At 37.4% G+C, this 26524-nt stretch overlaps 2 protein-coding genes across 8 annotated transcripts in view; one reads left to right on the forward strand and one right to left on the reverse strand.

Annotated features, from left to right (window-relative positions):
* PLBD1 (phospholipase B domain containing 1) overlaps window positions 1-14258 on the forward strand; it is a 50535-nt gene extending 36277 nt beyond the window's left edge. Inside the window, exons 7-11 of the mRNA XM_012753730.3 lie at window positions 9204-9404; window positions 9518-9658; window positions 11358-11543; window positions 12206-12312; window positions 13967-14258. Of these exons, the coding sequence (XP_012609184.1) occupies window positions 9204-9404; window positions 9518-9658; window positions 11358-11543; window positions 12206-12312; window positions 13967-14149 (818 nt within the window). The 3' untranslated portion in view covers window positions 14150-14258. The remainder of the gene's footprint in view (window positions 1-9203; window positions 9405-9517; window positions 9659-11357; window positions 11544-12205; window positions 12313-13966) is intronic.
* A 704-nt stretch (window positions 14259-14962) lies between these two features.
* Window positions 14963-26524, reverse strand: part of ATF7IP (activating transcription factor 7 interacting protein) — a 121076-nt gene continuing 109514 nt past the window's right edge. For 5 of the 7 annotated variants that reach the window (XM_020287619.2, XM_076007638.1, XM_020287618.2 and 2 more), the window contains 2 exons: window positions 26131-26243; window positions 14963-19671 (listed from right to left, as the gene is read on the reverse strand). In XM_020287619.2, the coding sequence (XP_020143208.2) occupies window positions 19252-19671; window positions 26131-26243 (533 nt within the window). In that variant the 3' untranslated portion in view covers window positions 14963-19251. Of the gene's footprint in view, window positions 19672-20903; window positions 25003-26130; window positions 26244-26524 lie in introns of those variants that run through there. The other 2 variants (XM_020287622.2, XM_076007640.1) reach the window with 2 other exon arrangements.

Consider the following 26524-nt stretch of genomic DNA (forward strand, 5'->3'; position numbering starts at 1 on the left):
CTTCATACATTTTGATGCTCTGTCATTCAGCATTTATATATATATAAGTATTATATTGACATTTTTATCATTATGAAATGTCTCTTTTTGTCTCTAGTACAGCTCCTTGTCTTAATATTGTCTGATATTAATATAGCCACTCCAGCTTTCTTATATTTACCGTTTGATTCTTCTACTTTTTCTACCCATTTATTAAATACTTTCAAACTATTTGTGTCTTTGTGTTTAGTGCCTGTCTTTTGCAGACAGCAAATTGGTGGGTTGTGCTTTTTGTGTTTTAATCAAGCTTGATGATCTCTGACTTTTGATGGAAATCTTTAGTCCATTTACATTTAATGTAAATATTTGTATATTTTGACAGCTATTTCTCTATTTAGTTTATTTCATCGCTGTTTTGTCTCTCTGTTCCTCCTTTCCGTTCTTCTTTTATATTAAACAATTTAACACAAGAACGCTAACAAAATATTCTTTATTTTAATACTCCAGTTGGCTTTCTAGTTATATTTGTTTGCAGTGGTTTTTATTACTTGTTCTAGGGATTGTAATATGCATCTTTAATTTATCCCAATTTACATCAAAGTAACATTTAATTATGTCTACTAAAAAAAATATAGGAACTTTGCAATGGTAATAGTTCCATTTAGTGTCTCCTATCCTTTGTGCTACTGTAATCATCTCTATATTACATGCATATATGTTGTAAATACAATATGGTATTACATTTTTTATTTGAACAAAATTAAAACAAGAAATGGGTGTGTGTGTTTGAGAAAGAAGCTGTTAATTATACCATTTTCTTCTCTAATTGCATTTTTTTTCCTGCATTTAGATTTATATCCTTGGCTTTGTAGTGAACTAACTCTGGTTTTCTTAGTGTGGACTCTACTTTGGGTTTGTTGTGCTTATAGGACCTGTAAATTAATGTTTTTCATTAAATTTAAGGATTTTTCAGCAGTTATACCTTCACGTATTTTTTTCTATCACCTTTTCTCTCTCCTTTCCCTCTAGCATTCCACTTATCTGTCAGATGATAAATATAAGTCTTTGGGGCTTTGTGAATTTTAACTTAGTGTTTTATTCTCTCTGTTCTTCAGATTAGATGATTTCCACTGATCTGCCTTCAAGTTTTCTGATTCCTTCTTCTGCCATCTCAGATTTACTGTTGAACTATACAATGAATTTCTCACATCAGTTATTGTACTTCTCTAGTCTAGAATGTCCATTTTCTCTTTAGTTTCCAATTTTATGTTGAGATCCTCTCTCTGGTAACTCTTAATGCCATGTTTTCTTTTTGAAAACTGGCCTCCATCTGCTAAACCCAACATCTAGGCCTACTTGAAAACAGTTTCTAACAGCTTTCTTAAGTGTCACTTAGAACAGGGTCATGCTTCCCTGTTTCTTTCAGTGTCTAGTCTACTAATTTTGGATGAAATTTGGACTTAAAAAATAGTACACTATAATGACTATACTATAACAACATGAATATTTTCTCACAGCTGTAAGTCCAAGATCAAGTTGCTGGCCGGTTTGGTTTATCCCGAGGCCTCTCCTCTTGGCTTGTAAATGGCCACCTTCTCACCGTGTCCTCACATGACCTTTTCCTGTGTGTGCACATACCTGGCATATCTTCCTCCTCTCATGTGGACACCAGTTATATTGGATTAAAGCTCACCCATATGACCTCAGTTAACCTTAATTGCCTCTCTTAAGGCCCTGTCTCCAAATATGGGCACATTCTCAGGTACTGGGGGTTAAGACTTCAACATATGAATTTTGGGAAAACACAATTCAGTCCACAACGAGAGGTTAGGAGTATAGTCAAGCAAGGAAGGCTCATGCTCATTCTTAACAACGCTGTACTAATGTTTAGTTTCTCCCTGCCTTTGATCATTTTCAGTACCTTCCAATAGTTGTTTTAAATAATTTTAAAGGGCTCCCTGGCATGTCAGGCAGGTGGAGGTCTCACGTGGGAGGAAAAGCTGGAATCCATTCAAAGTGCTTTTCGTTGAGGATTCCAGTAATGATGCTCCCCAGGAGCCTAAGGCCTCAAGCACAATCATCTTCAGTTTTTACAACTGTTATATGTAGGAGAAATCACTCAATTTCATCATGCTGCCAATACTGGAATATTCACCCTTGGTATGAGCATTTTTATTGCCAGTTAATACATATCACCCAAGTGCTTTCCATATTAACAAAAAGTAACACAAGAGCTCCTTCTGGAAGCCTTTACTAACCTTCAGGCTGAGCAAGCATCCTTCCTTTGAGCTTCCTGGATACCATGGGTGTAATTTCCTCAAAGCCCATATTCTTTTTATAGTGTAGTCATTGAATAAGTATCTATGGAAGGAAAGACAAAGAAAAGGAGGAAAAGAAGGAAGGAAAAAAAGAAGGATGGTAGGAAGAACAGAGAGGAAGGCGATAGGAGACAGATTATGGGTGTCCCACTACCATGTGGGTGTGGTAGGGACTGCAAGAAGGAAAAAGAGGCAATCGAGTGAGAGGAGGGGTAAGAGCTGCCTAAGAGATCACAGTTCCTGTCGTAACCTCATTGCTTTCTACCCATACCGTCCTCCTTTCATACCCTGGATTTGCAAACAGGAATCCAAAATGTTCAGGAATTGTTAGCAAAGGACTTCAGATGCAAATCTATGCGTTCAAGTTCTGTCTTGAAGCTAATCCTTTGTAGTCACCTGATGATAAATGATATGAATAGGATCTAAATAGTTTTACAGGAATTTGGTAACGCTCAAGTTTTTAATTACTATAAACTTGTTTGCGCTCACCTTGTCATTAAGTAAAAAGGAAATAAAACACCCTAATATTTGTTTAGTCTCCACTATGTGCCTGGCTCTGTGTCTGACACTATGGAAAACATTTAGTGTGTGTTGTGTCATCTAATTTTCATTAAAACCTAACAAGGAGGATATTTTATCTGCATTTTTTTCAAATAAAGCAATGGAAACAGGTTCAGAGAAGTTAAATGGTCAAGTTCACATAACTCAACTGTTGAGGACTGGGTTCAAACAGAATATATATCTGATAATAAATATCCACTTTTTTCCCCAGAAATGATTCAGTTTGCTTTTAAGTGGAATGATTAAAACTAAAAGAGCGATGAACTCAAAGGGCCTCCTGGCATGCCAAGTGGGTGGAGCTCTCTCTCTCGTGTGGGCACAAAAGCTGGATCCTATTTAATTGAGGACTCCAGTAATGATGTTCCTCATGAGACCGAGGCTTCAAGCTCAATTATCTTAAGTGAGGCTCTCTGGAATGCACTTAGCAAGTATATGTGTGTTCCTGCTTTGCATTATGTCCAGGCATCCTGTCATTTCTCCCACAGACCTATACATGCTTCTTAAATGTTCCTCAAATTTCCCCATGGAGCTTGCTAAAAAGGCAAATCTCAAAGTGCCACCCATAGACATTCTCATTTCTTGGATCTGGGCTTGGGCATCTGTAACAAGCACCTTAGGAGATTCTAGCATACTGAGCCCATAGCCTATCCTGTGAGACTACGACAGCCCTGGTGGTCTAGGTAGCAAACACTTTGCTTAGTCTTTTCTTGTTTGAAGTTCATGTAGTCAAAGGCAGGTGCACACAAAGATAAAAGAATAGGCTAAAGCCCCAGGAAAATTGAACCAAGTCTTCATAATCCAGAATGTGATCATTTCCATAGGCTATAATTATAAAATTGCCTATTTAATAATGTATGTTGTAAACCTTTTTTAATATACTATAATTACTTTCATGAATTTCATGTTACCTCTTTGATCTTAGGTAAGTTGGTCATAAAGCTGAAGTGTATACAAACAGTTCACAAGTTAGTACGTACCAGAATCCTGTCCTTTATTTTTAAAAAGTAGAATCAAGGGAAGAAAATAAAATAAAACCAAAATTAGGGCACATAATCCAAAGGATTATACATAGATTTTTGTAGTACTTAATTTTTGTTTTCTTAAGTACCTTTTAATAATTCTTTATCTCCCCTTGGGCACCATTCCAGCCAGGACTCTGATGTCTTTTGCCAGGTCACACCTGTCATGATTGCCCTTCCCCACCTAGTTCAGGAAGTTCCCTCCCTTCTATCTTTCCAGAAATCCCACCTTATTTTCCATACTTTTCTTGATTAACTGGTCATAAGGCGATTTCCCTCAACTCCACCCTATCTCAACATGCAACTCCCCATGTCTCAATCATCTTAATTGTTTCTAGTGTATTTGTTCCTTTGTGTGTGTTGAGTAAATATTGTCGCCATTTGCATGACCGCGTGTCCGTTCCCATCACATTTGTCGGGATGTGGTGTAGTGAAAACGGCATGTGTTGGGAGCTGGTCTTAGGTTCATTTCTGACAAGGCTGTCTATTTGCTTTTAATGGTTTAAATAGTTCATCTAAGCTCTTTTTGTGAAAATCAAATGATGGCCTCCATCCTTCTAAAGCCAGGTATCCAGCACGTAGTAGGTGCACAATACTTGTTAGTCACTGCTGTCTTCTCTTTCTCCCTTAGATTTCACGATTACTTATTGAGCACCTACTATGTGTCAAACTTTTTTCTTGGTGCTGAAGTGAACAAGCACCAGTAAGCAAAGGAGAAAAAGTCTTTACTCCAGTGGGTTTTAGATGCTATGAAGTAGATAGAAAAGAAAATAGTAAATAATCAATATAATCTAAATTAAATAATTTATTATTAAAGAAAAACAAATTTCATTTTGATGTGTATGATAATAACAGAATGCTGATTAAATACAAACTCACTGTCTTTACATCTACTTTATATAACCTTTAAGAGGCTTATGAATTCCCTATGTGGACACTCCAGATTATCCAGATTCCACAGTAAGGGCTTGAATACACAGTAGTCGATTCCTCCAGTTGACCACATTCCTCCTGCGGGATTAGACAGAAGTGTGCTCGATAAATACTGAATTGATTGAAGAATAATCACTGGAAGGAGAAGTCAAAATTGATTGGTATCAGTTAGGATGTTGGCAGGTGGGGAAGCAAAGGAATATCATTCTGGAAGGTGGGAGGCAATAGAAAGGGGCTGTACGATTTGTGTCCTGGGGTAGCAGGGAGCCTACGGCTTCCTTTTCTTGGAGTGAGCAATTAGAATATTTTCCCAATGCAGACAGCAATCTTAGAGCAGGGGTTTTGATGGAGACTCAGAGGGGAGCCACACAGGCAGGAAAGGTGGCCTGGGCACGAGACTTTTGACACAGCTGAGGGAATTCTGATAAAATCTCTGGGCTAGGAACGATTGCACAGTGTTTGACATTTAGTGGGCATTTGATAAATATTTGTGGGTTTTGTTTATTTGGGGTTTTTTTTTAATTCTTTTTTTTTTTTTTTGATCAACTGCTTTGCCTTTGCAATATTTGTGATTTGTTTTGTTTTGTTTCGTTTTGAGACGGGGTCTCGCTGTGTTACCTGGGCTGGGCTGTCTCGGACTCCTGGGCTCAAGCGATTCTCTCAAGTAGCTGGGATGACAGGTGTTCACTAACCGTCAGACTGGCTTAAAAAATATCAGGCAGCTCAGGGCAGGTTGGTGCTTTCCACAAGTCTGAGAAGCAATACTGTCCGTCCTCAGCAGTGGGAGGAAGCTGAGCAGAAAAGGCTAAATGTTGTGCAAAGTTGTTACTTTGTTTTCTTCTTTGGAAAGGTAAAGAAAGAAGAGTTTCCAAAGTGTCACATCCATCTGTGTTAAAATCAAGTGGCAGCAAGACATTTCAGAGCAAAACACATATCCTAGTATCATTGAATGACTGTTATTGTATTAGTTGGTTATGGCCGCATAAAAATATAACCCCCAAAACTTTGTGGCTGAAAGCAATATGTGATTATTATTGCTTTTGAGTCCACAGGTCAGCTAAGTGGTTCCTTCTATGTGTCTCAGCATCCACGGTTGGCTATGGCTTGGGCAGGCAGCTCTGCGGACATTGATGAACTCTCTTGCACATTTGGGGTTGGCTGAGATGACTGGGTCCTCCTCACGTGATCTCTCCTCCTAGAGACCAGCCTAGATCGGGCTTGTTTACGAGGGTTCAAGAGTGAGCAGAAGTGTGCAATGTCTCTTGAAACCTAAACTCAGACCTGACACATTCTGGTAGCTGAAGCAGGTTCCAAAACCAGCCCAGATTTAAGAGGTGGGAAGACAGACAGCGCTCAATGGGAAATGCTGCAAAGTCACACTGCAGAGACTGTGGCTAGAAGGAGGAGGGGGGTGTTGAAGAAATGCAGCACAGCTATTTTTACAGTCATGATCTGTACAACAGGCCCTGAATTGCCCATTATTTATATCCTCAGTCAACACTGATTCTATTCTTCTAGAAAGGAGTGTGTTTGGTTTGCATCTATGGGCTTTGGAGCAGCTAACACATGCAACGTGCAAATGGGCACATTATAAATGCACTTGATAGGATAATAAGAGTAAACTTTTCTGGACTGTACTAAGCAATATGTCTAAATGACATCAGGGGTAGTGGTCACTCTTTATTTTTGTGATTCAAGTGGTTTTTTTAAAGGCTGGAAATACAATTTATTAACTGAAAAATGTTCCCTTTTTTTCCTTAAATTTAGCAAAAAGCTTATCATGAAATATTATTTGCAGGCTGTTGTACATACAACACTGGAATGGACCACTTTTTTCTGATCTCAAAGAATCTGCCTTCCAAAGCTGTTAATGACAGATGAGAGCAGGAATACAATTTTACATAGTTAAAGAACATTTGTTTCTTTTATAAGGTACTGCCCCCTTTCTGGGCTTTTTCTTTATTATCTTTAACTCTAAACTATAGAATTAGCCTTCTCGACTATAATATTTGCAAGCCAGTTTATTTTCTTTATTCCAGAACTCTGGATGATCTATATTTTTCCATCTTCCAAGCTCTTTAATAAAGAGTCTTGCTCTGAAATGAAAGATCACTCCTTAAACATTAGTACCTGCCGTAGTCGTTCACTTACACATAAAGAACGCCTGCCCTCTTGTGTCCAGAGAGGCTGCTACAGGAAGAAGTGAATTAGCAAACTTAACCCAGAAATAGAACATTCTTTCCTATAGGGATTTTCCTACCAGGGAGCTTGCTCAAGACTTGCCAAGTATAGTTGTACAGATTGAGCCCTGCAAAGTGACCCCAGCCCGAGAGATGAATGAATAGTCATGGAAATCCATTCTACACTCTTGTCAAACCATGTATGCTATGTTCAGGCTGTTGTCTTCCCAGAGAAGTTACCCATTCAAATGTCATTCAAGGTGCCATCAAGCCTTGTAACACCTGGCCTGTGCACCTGGCCTCTACTTTACACAAACCTCTGCAGAGCTTAATGGCAGCCTTATATAGGCCCATCGAGAGTTCGTTGGACTGTAACTCACGTAACTTTCCTACTAAGAAATTTCAAAAAATTAAAATTAGATTTGTTGGCGCTGGATGACATCACTTCATCCCAGACTATCAGAGGAAGGAAATAAGGAACAGAGAGGCAAAGTGATAATTGTCAAGTTCATTAGAGGCAGTGCAGGGAACTAAAATGCAGACCCTCGACTCCCACTCCACGCTCTGAAGCCTTATCTTTAGCGTTAAGTGACCCGTTTATCTGACCTCACCTTGCCTGTTCCAGCCCAGGCCTAGAGCAGACATGCCATAGCACGCATGGTGCTGGTCACGTGGTTTCAGATGGTATCCGGACAGTTTTGCACATTAGTAGAAATGCATTTGTTTTAATGTATTTGGGGGGAAAATACAAAAACATTAAACCCATGGTTCCTTAGATATTATTATATATGACAAGGTTAAATATTTTAAGTCTGAAAAGGGAATAATAAGAAAAATCTTAAGTAATGCATATGTTTTAACTTGATTTAGCCATTCCACTGTGTGTGTGTATATATATATATATATATATAAATATCATGTTGTATACCATAAATATATGTCATTTTTCTTGTCAATTAAAAATAAAATAAAAAATTAAGTGCACAATAGTTTAGATCGTACTCAGATATGACAAAAATGATTAAAGTGGTATAAAAGGCCAGAGTGATGGCTTATGCCTGTAATTCCAGCACTTTGGGCAGCCAAGGTGGGAGGATTGCTTGATGCTTGGAATTTGAGACTAGCCTGGACAACATAACAAGACCCCATCTCACTATTTATTTTTTAATTTTTTTAAATAAAAATTATCTCTGCATAGTGGCATGCAGTGTAGTCCCAGCTACTCAGGAGGCAGGAGGACTACTTGAGCCCAGGAATTCGAGGCGGCAGTGAGCTATGATTGCACCAATGTGCTCCAGCTTGGGTGATAAAGTGAGATCCTGTCTCTAAAAAAAACAAACCTTCTTGCTGTGACTTCACATAGTAGAAGGGGCTACCTAACCTCCTCAGGCCTTCTTTATAAGGGCATTAATCCTATTCATGAGGGATATACCAGAGGAACTTATCACTCTGGCCCCTTCTAACTCTCCCACTGGGGCCCTAATCTGACACTTCTTTAGCACTGACAGGTCCCCTATTACTGTGAATACTGATGACAATATACCCTCTCTTACTATTACAGCTGTGCCTGATGTTCTATCCCTTGCATAATCATCCCAATATAAACCACAAAATAGGCCTTCAGGAAACTATGGCTTCATTGATTTTCCTGTGTTGCCTGCAACATTTATAAAAAGCATTGACCAAGAGCATCAATGTCCTAGTTTCAAAACCATGTTTGTTTTTTATAAATGTAGATGTTTTCCCGTTTATAAAAATTATGTAGACACATGTAAAATTTGAAAAATACAGAAAAGTAGAAAGATAAGAACAAAGGCATTCATAGTCTTGCTTTCCAACAATGAACACTTCTCATATCCTCCCTAATTAAAAGTTTTGCAAAATCCTAGCAAGTGGGGATCTATTTCTGTTTATCATTCTGGAAACTTGGAATATTCCTGATTTCATATATATTTGCTATCCCAAATCATAAAATCAGAAATTGTCAATGCAGAATTTAAGCGTGGAGGTCTACCGTCACGTGCATAAGCAACACTTAACACTTGGGCGACTGCCTTAGAGGTGAGCCACAGCAGGAAAAGGCCACTGCAGATCAAGGATGGTGACAACCGTACTCTGCAAAACACATTGTGTGTGTAAAGCTCTGTGCTACAGGTGATGGTTCAATATTGCAGGCATGCATATGCTGTTGTGTATATTTTTCTTTCCTGTAGGATTTTTGGAGTCTCTGGATGACTTTTACATTCTCAGCAATGGCCTGATATTGCTGCAGACTACGAACAGTGTGTATAATAAAACGCTGCTAAAGCAGGTGAAACCCGAGACTCTTCTGGCCTGGCAGAGGGTCCGTGTGGCCAATATGATGGCAGATGATGGCAAGAGCTGGGCAGAGATCTTTTCAAAATACAACTCTGGTAAGTGGCCCTAGTGGACTCACCGTTAGGCATGGACATGTGTTTAGATTTAGACTAGAGTTAACCAGTAAAGCTACAGCCATGTCCTGCCTTCCTGTCTCCTGACATTCCAGGCACCTATAACAATCAGTACATGGTCCTGGACCTGAAGAAGGTAAAGCTGAACCACAGCCTTGGCAAAGGCACTCTGTACATTGTGGAGCAAATTCCTGCATACGTAGAATATTCTGAAAAAACGGAGATTCTACGGAAAGGTACTTTCTTCATGTTGTAAGTCGGGAGGACTGATGCGTGTGTGTGTGTGTGTGTGTGTGTACACAGTAGGGGAATGCACATGTGTGAATGTGTGATGGGGGAGTTTGTGGGGGACAGAAAGGGTAGGGAAGCCACTGCTAGTGACACTGGGAGTGTTACCAGGTTTAGCCTAGCATGAAACCTACACCATAAACTCTTAAGAGACAATGTGCAGATTGGGACACAAGTCAGGCATTCACGACCCTGCGACCTCTCATGGCTCTACTATCACCTTCTCCTCTGTGTCCCTGGTTAAAGCTTTAAGTTCAGTACAGTTAATATTTATGGACTGCTACTCCGGCTTAGGGCCTGGGAAAGCAAGGATACAAAATCCCTGTCCTCGAGGAACTCAGTAGTCTAGAAGGGAGGCAGGGCACGCAAAGCAGCCGTCAGAACCCAGGATGGGCAGAGCCGTAGTAAGGTCTGGTGTTCCCAGCCCGGTGGTGACAGTAATAGGGTAGCGTTGGTTCACGGGCAGGACTGAAGAGGGGGCAGTTCTGGAGGGCAAGAACAGAGCCCAGACATTGGAAACCAGGAGTTTCACTGCCTTGATTCAAATCGCAGCTCCTTCAGATCTCAGGTAAATTATCCAATCTCTCCAAGCCTCACATTCTTCATCTGTAAAACAGAACAGTCCTGGTGTAGGTTCACAACCACTTATTTGTAATTTTGACATCTCTATAACCTAGGTGTGTTTTAGCAACGAATCGGTTTTTAACATCATAATTTCAATGCTATTCTTATCTCAATTCTTCCTTATACTGGCTGTGTGTCCCCAAACTAGCAAGGTAGAATGTCTTGCCATTTGTTTTTGTTTTCCCTCAATAACCTCAACCCTGAGTCAGAGGAGCAGTAAAAGGGAGAAAAGGCAGATGAAGGCCAGGAGTATGGAGGTGGGAAATCACTGAATGCTGGAGACATGATATGCTGACTGTCCTATAGGCAATAACCCCATCCAGTGTCATCTAGGATATTTCTGGAATGCTGCTAGAGTTCTAGAGCTGTCTCTCATGCTTGGTGTTTGGTGGCTGGTGGGCTGGGTGGCCTTGGCACATGTGAAGCTTAGAGGCGAAGCAGTTAAAAGCCAGCTAGAACTGCAAAGATCCTCCTCAACCCTCTCACATTATGGACTCCCCCTCAAAAAGGGTAACATGAGGTTAACTGCCTAAAACCTAGCTATTCAGCCCTGAGCCTAGAAGTTAGGACTTCTGGTTCCCAGCGCTGTGTTCTTCCACTATCCTGTGATTACTATCTGGCATCTTCCCCTTTAGGGCCACATTGTGAACCATCTTTTGGCATTTCTGTAACCAAGTCCACTTAGGAGAGGTCCCCAAACCACTTTGCATCATACTTTATTTTGCTGTATAAAAAATTAGGCTATTTTCTGATTTATAGAATGCTTTAAGAATGCTGGGTAAAAACCAAAGAATTATAATGCTCTTCTTCCCATAGTGAAATCATCTAAAAGTATACCGATTCAGGAAATTGAAAAGGCTCAGTTTGGCTGCCAGGGTTCACATTCAAAGCTTTATTTTCTAGGCAATCATTTTGTAATTAAACACCTGGGCCAATTTTCAAAATAAGCCATCATTCATAATTTCTTTCTCTTGTTCCCTCTCTCATCTGTCTCCCTCCTTCTTGCCTTCCATTCCAAATCAGGATACTGGCCCTCCTACAACATTCCTTTCCATGAAACAATCTACAACTGGAGTGGCTATCCATTGTTGGTTCAGAAGTTGGGTTTGGACTACTCTTATGATTTAGCTCCACGAGCCAAAATCTTCCGGCGTGACCAAGGGAAAGTGACTGATATGGCATCCATGAAATATATCATGCGATACAACAGTACGTAGCACATTTCTCAAGAATCATTCTTCAAAACTCCTTTTCTTCCCCATGGATAAAGAATCCATGTAAGTTTATCATCTCTGTACTAGAAGGAATTATAAGAAGTTACTTGAATTAAGTAGTCAGTATTCAACTCTATATTTTATACTTGACAAGTAGAATTTTGGCCTCATTTATAAAATGACAGAGAAAAGTCTACAGATTTCTTTAATTGAAAAAATATGTAAAACACAGAAGAAATGACCTAGGCTGGATCCTGCCCCTCCTTCCCTTACACCTTTCCTTCCAAGGATAAAGGCAGCAAATAAAACAGAAATTATTCATAAATACTTTATTTTTGATGAACAGTATGAAAGTCAAATTTGAACTTCTTTTATTGGAAAAAAATTGATGCACATTTATCTTCTATTATCTCTCTTCCATCCACCCTTCACTGTGCAAGGTTCCCGAGCGCAGGCTGGGGCAGAGGACTTGCAGTTGCTCCTTCCTAACAAGCCAAAGGAGACGTCCGTATCTGGAAGCAGGCTGGGCCGAGGAGGCTGGTGGGGGTATCCTCTCTGATGATCTGGGCTTTAACAAGTCCGAAAACCTTACTGGGGATGAGCGTGTCTCAGAATAGCCAATGGTCATTCTTTTCCCCATCACTCTTTGTTTCCTAGATTATAAGAAGGATCCTTATAGTAAGGGTGATCCCTGCAATACCATCTGCTGCCGTGAAGACCTGAACTCACCTAGCCCGAGTCCCGGAGGTTGCTATGACACGAAGGTAATTAACATACTACTGGCTTTTGGATTTAATTTCCACCAGCACATAGGCTTCTTCGAAGGCAAAACTGCAGAGGATTTTGTGGCATTAAGCACAATGATGTCTCTACCCATAAACTTGATTCAGCAATCAGCTTTTTCAGAGATTCTGGCAGTAGGTCCCATTGTCTAACTTCCAGTCCCTGTTTTGCTACTTAGTAGCAAATCACGTAATTTTGTAGTGTTTCTGTTCCCTCATCTGTAAAGTGGAAATAACTGCATGCCTCATAGGGTTTTGTAAAGACTAAACCTTTAAATCTGTAAAAAGTTTAGAACAGTAGTACTTAGTTATTTGTAAATATACACAGTCATGACAACGATGATGATGGTGGTATTATTGTCTTAAGTTTTACCAGATTGACCCAATGTCCAAAGAACATATTCTGCTGAGGCTGGTGCTGGTAGGTGTGTGAGAACTAATTGTGAAAGTCAGTGGATACCATGTTGACAGCCTGAAATCAGCCATGGTGGGAGTATTCACATCATGGAAATTGGCAAATACCACAAATCAGGGCCTTTTAAAATTTTTTCTTCAGAGAACTGGTTGTTAAAAATGTATCTGCACACTGCTGGATTTGGGATGTCTGAGGGTATGAGGTAGCCATTTGGTTGGTGGAAAGAATCATTCTTTCACATCCTTTTGCAATTTTGGGGTGGGCATGTGTCTTTTCTTTTGCATTGCCTGTCTTAAATTCTGGAAGAACCCCGTCTGCAGCTCAGAATCGTAGGAATGCCAGCCCCACCTCCACACTATTTTCTATGGGTCTAATACCTAAACAGCAGATGTAAAAAAGTGGCCGTAGAGAATCCGGCACAGAGGAAGCCCCGACATATGCCTTCGTATTTTTTTTAATGGTATTCATATTTTCAAACATTCAGTAAAGTGTGTGAAGTGTTATATCCATCCCAGAATACACAAAGAAAATCACCTCTGCTGCCTTTCCTGGGGGAACCCAACTCAGGCTTCCATCTGCCAAGTTTCATGCCTGGAGACGGGGCCTGCTATTTTTTCATCAAAAAAGGTTCTGTTGAAGTCTATACTTTAAAAATATAATTTCTCTCTTTAGAAGTCATTTTGAATATGGGGAAAATCAGAAGCTCAGAGATTTTCTTTCTCCTCTAAGATCTGCTGCTACTCAATTGTTAAGTGTTTTTGATAGTGAGCTCCTTTTACTTTAAAACTCTTGTTACTGCCCTATTGAATAACAACTTTTCTTGAGGACTTAATATATTCTAGGCACTGCTCTGAGCACTGCTCGCCTCAGTCCTTATGACAACTCTATGAAGCCCACTCTACAAATGAGAAAACTAAGTCACAGAAGGGTTAAGTGATTTTTAAATAAGTTTTGGAGCTAAAATTCTGAGTAATCTGAATAAAGATTTCATTTTTGGCTACAATGTTCATTTAACACACTTCTACTGGTCAATTCACATTTAAATGCCAAATGGATACAGAAGAGTGTACCATGTAAAGACATGTGGAGGTTTGCAAGAAAAATGTTTAAAGGGGCTAATATTGTGACTTTGGAAACAAAAGGGGGGGGGGAGTCATGAATTTAGTTGAGGTTTTTTTCCCCAAATGATTTTCTAAAATGTCCCCCCTCCTGTTTTTCCAGGTGTCGGATATCTACCTAGCATCTCAGTTCACGGCCTATGCCATTAGCGGTCCCACAGTACAAGGCGGCCTCCCTGTTTTTCACTGGCACCGTTTCAACAAAACTCTCCATCAGGGCATGCCAGAGGCTTACAACTTTGATTTTATTACCATGAAACCAATTTTGAAACTTGACATAAAATGAAGGAGGAAGATGAAGGAATAGAAGGGAATTAAAGGCTGCAAATAATATACCAAAGGCATTATTTTAGCTATGTTTTTTCTGTCAGAATTAATAAAATACAGTAAATTCATTTGTCACTTTCATTTTCCACTGATTTTAACAGCAAGCATTCACTATAGGGTAGAGCACTGTAGAAGAAACATTGTGTGTGATAAATTAACAGTACTAGGCTTTAGCACACAAGCTAATAAACAAGAGGATGTGGCAGAAACTGCTTCTTTATTCACCAAAATCTGTATTCTCCTTTTATGCTTGCCCACGCAGACCACATCTCCCAGGGTCCCTTAGGTAGTTGTGCCATGTGACAGTCCTAGCCTACGGCTCCTGAGATGAGTGCCACTTCCAGGCTTGGCCCTAAGAACCTGTACTCTTCCCATGCTCATGCCCCTTCCTCCGGCTGGATATGCTTAATGACAAAAGCCTAGGAGACAGTGGAGTGGTTTTCAAAGGAGTCTCTCATCATCTGAGTCTTTTCGTGGTGTAGGTAAGGGATACAATACAGTCAAGCTCACTAGTTTAACTAACTAACTAACTAACTAACTTGTTTAACTCCCATTAGTTAAATGCACCCATGCAATCTGGCAAGAACTCTAAATAGCAACTTTCTTTAAAAGCTGGAGAGTTACATGTGGTTTGAGTGCCATGGAATTTCCAAGCAAGTTAAAGAAGCCATATTGTACAGTATATAATGGGTGATTCTAAACAAGGTGGGAGACTCTCAAAAGAAAGAACACAAGGGCTGTGAATAATCAGAATGAATCAGAGTACTCAGAATGTTAAAAATCCAGTAGTTTTATTTCAAAGTATAAATTTCAGGCTTGCTGGACAAAACCCCACTACAGTTAACACTTATACAGACACCACTCTATTGTACATTTAAAAAAGAAAGGAAAAACCCCACAAAAACCTTCAAAACCTAATAAAAATAGGGCAACTTGCTAAAGCCCAGTTTATATTAGACATTAGGAAGGTCTTACATCGCCTTACTATTTACACTTTGAACTGCAATAAACAAAAATCAGGGTGCAAGTTTCCTACAAAGGATTTATTTTTATATTTAATTTGAAATGGCTGATAAAATACTAAAGCCAGGATCCCCAAAAGGTGTTTGATTGCCCAGTTACCTTATTTGCCCCCCCCAAAAGACAGCATTTAAATATAAATGACAAGTACTTAGCTGATTCTACAAATAAAAAAAGGAAAGCTTATTTTAACATGATAAAATTATTTGAATATGACAAGACAAAATGTGTTTGTATTATTGTATTCCTCCCCATTGGCTGGCTCAGGGGGATGAATGAGTTTCAGGAATTAGATAAGTCTGCCACACTAAAAAACTCCTCATGAGAATTGCTCTGATTTGTGTGTGTGTGTGCGCCTCCCAAAACTAAAAGAGAAAAAAGGCATTTACCCAGTAAATAGTAAGGAAGGTAGAATCGTACATTGGTTTTAGGTAGAGTTATTTGCAGTATTCTAATACTGGGACATGTTTTTTCCAGAAATTAGAATAAAACAGGCCAACCACAGGTCAGTGATAAAATAACATACAACAAAAATCATAGGATACTAAGGATACTGAAATGGCCCAAGAAGGAAAGTCAGGGAGAACACTTGGAAGGTCTTTGCAGTACCCTACTGTGCTAAGATCACAGTGTATAAAAGTGAGAAATGAGGATACCACAGGCATTACTTTGTTGATCTTGTACAGTACTGGAAAACTCATGGAACAAATTAAATGCTACCATACAATAACAACACTAACCTTGCTGCATAAATGATGATTTGGAGAATATTTAAAACAAAACAACAAAAACTAAGTTAACACTTACCCAATGCAGTAAGAAAACTGTAAGGTGCAGTCTGCCTAAGAAGTCCTTCAGACTGATGTACCCAAGATTTTAGGTCATTTTTTTCAAGATATATTCATTATCTAGCAATGGGGATGGGGAGAGTAAGGAACACCTCTCTGTGAGGCAAATAGTATCTCAATAAATTTTCACTTTTCTAGGAAGAAAATTCTCCACTTCTCTCATAAATTTATATACTGTGTTAAATAGTACACAGTATTCTGCATATTTTAAAAAGTGAGTCTAAAGAAATAGAAGGATATAGTTACCTCATAAAGTTAACTGTTAACAACAGATGTCTTTGTATGCAACTTATAAATTTACCAGCAAGAACATAATTTTAAAAAGAGGCTTACTCACACTTAAAACAGGGTGAAAACTACTCTGACAAAGTGCAAAGTAACAAACATCACCATTACGATTAAATGCCACATAAACATTCTACATTTCAGGCTGAAATATCAGAGGTTTCCAGGATTTCCAATAAGGCAATACCTTAGTATTGTCAGGCTAAAAATGTAGCAAACGTGCATTCCCCAAATGGGATAATCAAGCGTATTTTTAATACTTTGTGAAAAGATACCATTAAATTTTTAAAAAGGTAACCACAGAGAGTGTAAACTGCTACTAAAAAATCTGTTATCAGTAGCTATTTCTGGTTGAGTCTTCCATTCTCTCTCACTAAGGAAACAGCCAAATAAAAAGTCAGCATTCATCAACATTGAAACTTGCCCCAAATAAAAGTCTAGTGTTATAACCTAACACTTTCAGTAAATCCAGTATAGCCTGTTGCCCCTAACTCCCAAAGCAGGCTAATTTGAGGAGACCATGTTATAATAAATATACTTTTTCCTTAAATAATTACAGAGTCTCTTTGTACCTTCCTTCCACCATCTAGAATAAAATATTTTAAGTACTTATTTTATCGTAATCTATTTTTAGGGTTACCATTTGAGAATTTTTTTTCCTTTAACAGAAAACATAATATAGGCTAAAACAATGAAATGTTTTCATTATAGTGGGCTTTCTCACTTGATTATATAATGCTATTAAAGTTTTTTTAGTAAATACAAATAAAGATGTTTATCAAGGGAAACTTTTGTAGGCTACCTAAGCAAATTGTTACCATGTGACCATAAAAATGGCTAATAAAGAATTATTTGAACATGGGGCTTCAATTCTGTAGACAGGAATGACCTTGAATACATAACAACATTGAGCCGCTGCACGTAAAAACATATATACATGCAGATATAGATAGGTGTTCACATACATTGAGATCATCAATTCCTTCCTTTCAAAATGTTCACTGTTGTGACATTGGCAACTTCTTTACCACCATCATTAATCCTAAAATGAGCAATATTGACATAGTTGATTGGAAAATTTGATTCATGGAAAACTCTATTCTCACTGTGGCCTCATTTTCTGAAAGTGAAAGGAAGGTTTGGAGCATTTACTTTTTGGCAATTTGTAGGCTTTCTCCATCATCAATCAAACCTTATACCTAAGATGACAGTACACTGACCAATGAAAAAGTCTCTAAAGAGAGCTTCTTTACAGCTAGAATACTTCCTATTATTACAAGCCATCAAAGTTGGAAACAAAACAGCATTAACAAAAGGGATCGTTCCCTCCTGCAATTCCAGGAAAATGAATGACGAATTTATTTTGAGAAGGTAAAAATATGAATTCAAATATTATAAGAGAAGATAACTAGAGAAAGTTATTTCACAAATTTCATGAATTCCTTTCAAAATATTCTCAACCACATCCTTATTCCTAAAAGAGCCCAGCCCTCCAGTCCTAAACTATCTATACTCAAAATACCCACCTGACATCAGTATAGCTGGCATTCATATTGAAAATCCACGACCTAAGCTGAATTTTATTAACTTTGAAGAGGAATAGAGATACACAGGAGGTTATATCTAATTGTTATGTAAAATGACCTGAAAGGATACACTTTAAATTCTATCCAAAGCTGACATAGGGTAAATCGGACTTAACTTGGCACCATCAAAAACAAAGTTAAAAAGTTAAAACAGGAAGGATGATATGAAAGTAGAGAGGAAATGAAACTTTCCCCTTGATATTTTAGCTCACTCTATTTTGTGAACTTCATTATTTACTTTCTTTGAAAGAATACTAAGGAATTAGTATTGATAGATTTGGGAGGTAAAATGAACTAGAATTGCTTTCATAATCTCTAACACGGTGTTCAACATGGATACTAAAACAGGTTTGAAGGAAAATTTTCTTACATAATATGGTTTTCTCCTGGTCCCCTTTACACAGAGTTAAATAGTGACCAAAAATAAAAGCATCTATATTTTTAGAAGAAAATAGCAAGTCAAATTTCTGGAGTTAAATGTAGTGATGCCACAGATGAGAATAAATATATATATATATAAAAAATATATATATGTATGTATATACGTATGTATGAATATATGCATGCCTTGGTTTAAAAATTATTTGGGGGTGTGCTATCGTAGAGATGAAGGAGAAATAAAGAGTGAAAGGCTGAAAGGGAAGAGTAAACAATGACGAACATATGGCCATGTTTATTTTTGCAGTTAATTTTTAAGGCACAAAATAATAAAAGTGTAAGCCAGATTAGAAAAGGGAGGGGCCATTGCAGATCTTTTTTTCACCTATTTAACCCAGGAGTAGAGACAAAAGAAAAGATGAACAGATCCTTTCCTGTGTTCAAATTAACCTATTTTAAACTATTTAGCCATTTTGCTTTTTATTTATTTCTTTGTGTTTTGTTTAGGTTCAGTTTAAATTACTTAACTATGATCTTATAAATCCCTTAGAAGCAGAATCATGCCAGTTACATATCTCAGATCTTTTGATATACTTACTTCATACTGAAAGAGATAAATTTGAGAATAAAAATGGGAGATTCCAATGCAATAACACATAAATAGGGAAAAAACACACAAACACCCACACATATTCCCCAGCCTCAAAACTAAAGCAAGATACACATTTACATTTCAAAATCCTTAAGCTTAAATTGTCCAGGAAAAGATTCTTGCTTTGTGGGCTGAGTTTATTTTACTTCTGGTTATAAACAAATGTAGTGTATACACACATCTGTCCAAGAAATCTTGCACAATGTGGATTTTACATTGGGTATCATGCACAAGATTAAAAACAAGATCAAAAGTGGAACTTTTAAAAGAGGAAGAGTAAAGGCTCCAAGGTTTAACTGCTCTGGGAAGAAGAGATCACATCTGTTGACTGAGGATCACAGAAAGGTCCAAAACGTCCATAAATATCCTTGGCTCGTACTGCAAAGTAGTATTTGCTGCCTGATACAAACTGGGTGAGAGTACATGCCATAGGCAAGGGAAGTGCCTTTACTTCCCCAATCTTTTTCCATTGTGAGGGCACAGTGGCACTGGGTTCCTCATGGTAAGCATAGAGATGGTAGCTATCAACAGTGGCACAGCTTCGATCCACCTCCAGGACACTCCATGACAGTACTATGCCATTTTGACTCTGAACTCGTGCTAACTTCAAGTGTGGCTTCTGAGGCAGAGATGTGTTGGCAGCTTCTGGGGGCAGACGCTGTGGCTGTGGGGCTTCTGGTAAGGGTGCTGGGTGCACAGGGCGTGGGGGCTCCTAAAAAAAGAATAGTCACAATGACTTATAATGATCTAAGAAAGAACTATTTTAGAAGGCTAGAACTAAGAGAACGTGGAGATCATACAGAGAGATATCATTTTACTGCAAGAATTTTGGGAATGTGAAGGAAACAAGTCACTAAAAAAAAAAAAAAAAAAAAAAAAAAAAGAATTCTAGGAAGTAACAAATATCATAGCCAAACTGGCAAGTTCTAGTTGGTGAATTGTAACCAATATGCCCCAAACAATGGTATTAAGCTTATTCCTACTATAATTCCTAGACCTAAAATATTGAGTTTTGGGATGGTTCAACATATGCAAATCAATAAATGTGATTCACCACATCAACAGAATTAAAAACAAAAATGATATGATCATCTCAACAGATGCAGAAAAAGCATTTGATAAAATTCAGCAACCCTTTATGATAAAAAACCCTCAATAAACTAGGCATAGAAGGAATATACCTCAAAGTAACAAAAGCCATATATGACAAACCCACAGCCAACATCATACTGAACAAATAAAAGTTAAAAAGCATTCCCCCAAGAACTGCAACAACACAAGGAAGCCCATTTTCACCACCCCTATTCAATATAGAATTGGAAGTCCTAGCCAAAAAAAAAGGAATAAAAGGCATCCAAATTGGAAAAAAGAAGTCAAATTATCTGTTTGCTGACAATACAATCTTATACCTAGAAAGCCCTAAAGATTTCTCCAAAAGACTCCTGTATTTGATAAATGAATTAAGCAAAGTTTCAGGATACAAAATCAACATACAAAAATCAGTATTATTTCTATATGCCAATAATAATCAAGCTGAGAACCAAATCAGGAAGTCAATCTCATTAACCACTTCAGTCCCAGCGTCGACTATAGTCGATAGCCACAGATGAATGCGCACAGCGACTTTAGCCAACAGCCATGATATGACTTTTCTATTTTTTCATTTATCAAAATAAAATTGTGAACATTTAAAAATAACATAATGAAAACATACATGTACATGTACCTATTCTGATTTACATAACAAGTAAAGCTGCCTGTAACATAAAACAAGCTTTCAGTGCTTTAAAGCTTTCCTCATCACACAAGAGCAAAACAGATTCATCGTCAATGCACAGCACAAACTACCGTGCGGACTATGAGTGCCAGCTGTGGGCAAGGTTTCATGGCCGGTGAACTCGGTACGGAAGTGGTTAACAACAGCTACAAAAAATAAAAATAAAAAAATAATAAAAACCCACCAACACACACACACACACACACACACCCAGGAATATATTTAACCAAGGAGGTGAAGGATCTCTACAAGGAAAACTACAAAACACTGATGAAAGAAACTGTAGATGACACAAACAAATGGAAAAACATCCCATCCAATGGATCAGAAGACTCAATGTTGTTAAAAATGACCATACTGCCCAAAGCAATCTACATATTCAATGCAATTCATATCAAAATACTGATGTCATTTTTCAGATTCAGAAAAGAGCAATCCTAAAATTACATGGAAACAAAAAAGAGCCCAAACAGCCAAAGCAATCCTAAGCGAAAAGAACAAAGCTGAAGGCATCACATTACCTGACTTCAAATTATATACCTCAAGACTATATTAACCAAAACAGCATGGTATTGGTATAAAAATAGACACATGGATCAATGGAACAGATGATAAAGCTACATGACCTGACAAAGGTGAAAAGAATATACACTGAGGAAAGGAGACCCTATACAATAAATGGTGGTGGGAAAGTTGGATTGCTATATGCAGAAGAATGAAACTGGACCCCTATCTCTCACCAGATACAAAAATTAATTCAAGATGGATTAAAGACTTGAGTGTAAAAGCTGCAACTATAAAAATACTAGAAGAAAACCTAAGCAGAAGTCTTTTGGACATTGGCCTAGGCAAAGAATTCATGACTAAAAAAACATCAAAAGCAAACACAACAAAAACAAAAATAGACAAATGGGACTTAAACTACAAAGCTTCTGCACAGCAAAAGAAATAATCAACAAGAGTGAAAAGACATCCTGTAGAATGGGAGAAAATATTTGCAAACTATGCATCCAACAATGAACTAATATCCAGAATATACAAGGAGCTCAAACAACTCAACAACAACAAAATAACCCCATTAAAAAGTGGGCTAAAGACATGAACAGACATTTTTTAAAAGATATACAAATGGCCAACTAGTATATGAAACAATGCTCAACATCAGTAATCATCAGGAAAACCCAAATTAAAACCACAATGAAATACTGTCTTACACCAGTCAAAAGAGCTATTCTTAAAAAGACAAAAAATAACAGATGTTGGCAAGGATGTGGAGAAAAGGAAATGCTTATAAACTGTTGGTGAGAATGTAAACCAGTAAAACCTTTATGGAAAACAGTACAGATTTCTCAAAGAACTAAAAATAGAATTCCCATTTGATCCAGCAATCCTACTACAGGGTATCTGCCCAAAGAAAACAAATCATATCAAAAAGGTACTTGCACTCGTATGTTTATTGCAGCACTATTCACAATAGCAATGATATGGAATCAACCTAAGTGTCCATCAATGGATGACTGGATAAAGACAATGTGATACACACACACACATACACATCCCATGGAATAATATATAATATTATATAAATATATATACACTGTGAAATAAATAAAAATAAAAAGCCCTTGCTGATGGAACATCATTGTGAAAGACATTGAAATAATCATCTACTTATAACAAAATAATTTAAGATTTAGTTTTCTATGCTACAGATTCTCATTTTAGTATTGTGTAACATTTTTCAATATCATGTGTGGCAGCCAATATCATATGATATTGGTATGCACAGCTATACTTTCATTTTTAAGTTGTTTGTAATATAAAGACAGTAGCATATTCTTATTAATAAGCACATTAACACTTAATGTGTACTATGTTCTTGGCCAGTCTACATGAAAAAGTTAATATTTAAATTGGACTGTGAAAGATAGGATTTAGAGATGCAGAAATAGTTACTTATCTTTCAGCCAATAGGTAAAGCATGAGCAAAGGCATGGAGATAAGAAAGTGAAGGGACTTATGGGCAAGAACAAATGCTACCTTTTTCTTGGACATAGGGCACATGAGGAAGAACAGTGAAAGATAATTTGGAAAGGGATGCTAAGACAGATAATGACAAAGCATGGTACTAATCTTAGGAAGCCCTACTGACTTGTTAAACACTAGAACATTATCATCATCATCATTATATCTGGGTTTTAAGATAACAGAATAACAATTTCTTCAAAATATGAGTGATCTTTTAAGTGGAACATATCATTGGTCACCAATTTATATTAGAAAGCAAATAAGATCACCTTAACTGAAATTCATCTAACAAAAATATGCTTTCGTATGTATTTCATTAAGTAGGTGGTTTGTATATGGTGAATTCTGTAAAGATCTGATGACATCTTTTAAAATCTCCATGCTTTCTTGAACTCCTGACATTAAGTGATCCTCCAGCCTTGGCCTCCCAGAGTGCTAGGATTACAGGTGTGAGCCACTGCACCCAGCAAAATCTCCATGATTTTTTTAAAGCTTAGTACCAACCAGTGCCTTGCACGTGGTAAAAACGCAAAAAGGATATGCTGATAATTTCAAGGAATGTAAATCTTTTGATAAAATGGATATACCTAGTGGGAAAATATTTATATACATATCTGGAAAAAGGCAAACCTACTGTTAAAAAGCCAAAGAAATAAAGTTAGAGAAAAAAGAAACAAAACTTAATCAAATAAAACACTGAAAGCTGAAGAAGCAGAATTTATTTGAATACTGGCCATGTATTTCCTCTCTCAAATTATCCTTTTTCCTAAAAGGAGTTAATCGCTCAAGTAAATAACATTAAATTAAACATAAAGCTAGTAAGATCTAAGAGAAGATGGCTAAAGCCATGATCTTTGACTAGAGGGAGCACAGGAGTTTAAGGTGTTTGAAAAGGGCTTAAATGGCCTGCAATATCCCTTCTATTTCTTAAAATTTTAGGTTTCTAGATCTGCTCATACCACAAAACTAGTTAAATCAATGAGTTTTTAGGCTGGGTGCCTGTAATAGACTCTGGGGGCCAAGGCAGGAGGATTGCTTGCTTGAGATCAGGAGTTTGAGACCAGCCTGAGCAAGAACGAGACTCCGTCTCTACCAAAAATAGGAAAAAAAAAAAAAAAAATTAGCCAGGCGCAGTGGCTCACATCTATAGTTCCAGCTACTTTGGAGGCTGAAGCAAGAGGATCGCCTTGGGAGCCCAGGAGATTGAGGTTGCAGTGAGTTATGATGACGCCACTGCACTTTATCTAGGGTGACAGAGAAAGACTCTATCTCAAAAAAATAATAAAATAAAACAAAACAAAATAAAATAAGTCTTTGTATTGTTTTCAACACTGCAGTGGAGAATTCTACTGAAGTTCTGCAAATAAAATAATATGACATCAAGGATGTGCTTAAAAATAATCAAGTGTTTGCATGAGTTGTGGGAATAGGTGAATGGCAACATAGACAAAATAAGATTGGCCATGTGCTGATAATTGTTGAAAATGAGTGATGGGTATGTGGGGATCTTTATACTATTTTTTCTTTCATGTATGTTTGAAATTTTCCATTTAAAAAGTTATTAAAAGTTGCATTAAAAGAAAGACTATTTCTCCAGTATATTCTAAGACAATACACATGGAATGCTGTTTTTTTTAAATAAAAATTTAAAAAGCTCTGATGGGTTATAAAATTTGCAAAAGTATGCTATAAATAGATTTTTGCCACATATTTTTTGAAGAAATATGGAATGAAAGAACTTATTTGTAGTTGCAAACAAAAGTAATGGCATATTTGCCGTATACTCTAATAGGGCCAGATCTGCAGCACTGTGGAAACACTCTGGAAGTGCTGAGCTCAGGCAACCTGAGTTTTTAAAGGGCTCTAGCTCTGACACTAGGTTGGGTAATGACAATGACCAACAATTTAACATCTTATACAGTATCCTCTTCTATCAGAAGGAAAATAATAATTCTAATTCTCATAGGGTTGTGAGGATTAAATAAAATAATACATGTAAATAACTTAGTAGATCACTTAGAACAAGGCCTAAAAAAGAAAAAAAAAAAAAAAGAAAGAAAACAACTTAGTGGAGTGCCTATTACATGGTGCTCCATTAATGATAATTTTTTCATTGCAGTGGAACAATAAAAATAATAGGTATTTAAGAGCATAATCTCTAGACCTGGAATGCATGGGTTCTTGAGAGGTATGATCTTGGGTTGGTTACTCAACTTCTCTGGGTATAAGTTGCCATATCTGTAATAAAAGATAAAAAAAAAAAAAAAAAAAAAAGGTCTAGCCAAAGTCCTCCTAAAGGACTCCTGTGTGAGGATCAAGTATATTAATAGTGCTTAGTACGTGGGAAGCACTCAATAAATTATTACAAGCATTTAAAAAAAAAGGATGTTTGTTAGGTAAAAAGTAATATCAGCTATAAAGCTGATACAACCATTTTGATATAACATCTTTAAAGAAAAATGCTAACTACAATAATATGTGATAGCTTTACAATCTCCCCCTCACTTATCTCATAAAGCCAGCATGACCATTTACATGATATTTCACACCAAATACTGCCATAATCATGTCACAGGATAATGTGACATTGCTTTGGAGGCTAAATCTAAAGAGAAATCTTTGTTTTTCTCTATTATCTCTTAATAAATGATTTCCCAATAGCATTGGATTACTTAAAACAATAAATTGATGACAACACAGCAGCTAGAAGTGGTACAGGTTTGAAGGAAAAAAAAGCTAGAACAAAGAAAATACCTGTCTTAATTTAATTAATGTATTTATGTATTTATTTTGAGGCACAGTCTTGCTCTGCTGCCCCAGGTAGAGTGCAGTGGTGTCATCGTAGCTCACTGCAACCTCAAATTCCTAGGCTCAAGCAATTCTCCTCCCTCAGCCTCCTGAGCAGCTGGGATGACACGGGTATGCCAGCATGCCAGCTAATATTTGTATTATTTGTACAGATGGGGTCTCACTACATTGTTCAGGCTAGTCTAGAACATCTGGTTGAAGGGATCCTCCCACCTTATCCTCCCAGAGTGCTAGGATTATAAGCATGAGTTACTGTGCCCAGCCCCCTTCTTAATTTAACCATGAGTTAGAAATAGTCTATTTCACTTCACATGTCCCAACCGTGCACCTGCTTTTGTACCATGTATACCACAAGCAAACTGAATAATTCTTAATGATCCTCATCCCTAGCAACATTTGTTCATAATGCTAAGATCAATTTTCTTAAACTTCTGCTGGAAAATGAGAAAGACCTATCATTTCCCTTTGATATAACTATGTTAAAGAAAAATGTTAACTACAATATTATTTGATAGCTTTACAATTGAGAGTTTTGTAAAGCCAAGCATGAACACTTACAGTATGCACTTGTGGTGGTCGGTGATGCACTGTGAGCTGAGGTCCTGTTGATCCCAAGGTTAGTCCATTGTTTACAACATATGTAGTTGTTTGAGGCACTCGAACTGTAACACCTACAAAAGAAAATTAAGGAATAAAATCAGAATTTTATTGTTAATTTCGTGGAACACTGATTAAAAACTTGAAGTCAGTGAGGCAATGTTTTCAAAATATGAAAAGAAAACTATTCCCAACCTAGAAGTCTATATATATTCAGCCAAACTATCATTTAAACATGAGGATAAAGAAATTTTCATGTATGCAAGCACTCAAAATAAATATAACTTCCATGAACCCTTTCTCAAGTAGTCACTGGAGGATGTGTGCCACCAATATCAGAGAGAAAATACAGAAA

Source organism: Microcebus murinus, chromosome 10 (genome assembly GCF_040939455.1).
Source record: "Microcebus murinus isolate Inina chromosome 10, M.murinus_Inina_mat1.0, whole genome shotgun sequence".
Classification (NCBI taxonomy): Eukaryota; Metazoa; Chordata; class Mammalia; order Primates; family Cheirogaleidae; genus Microcebus; species Microcebus murinus.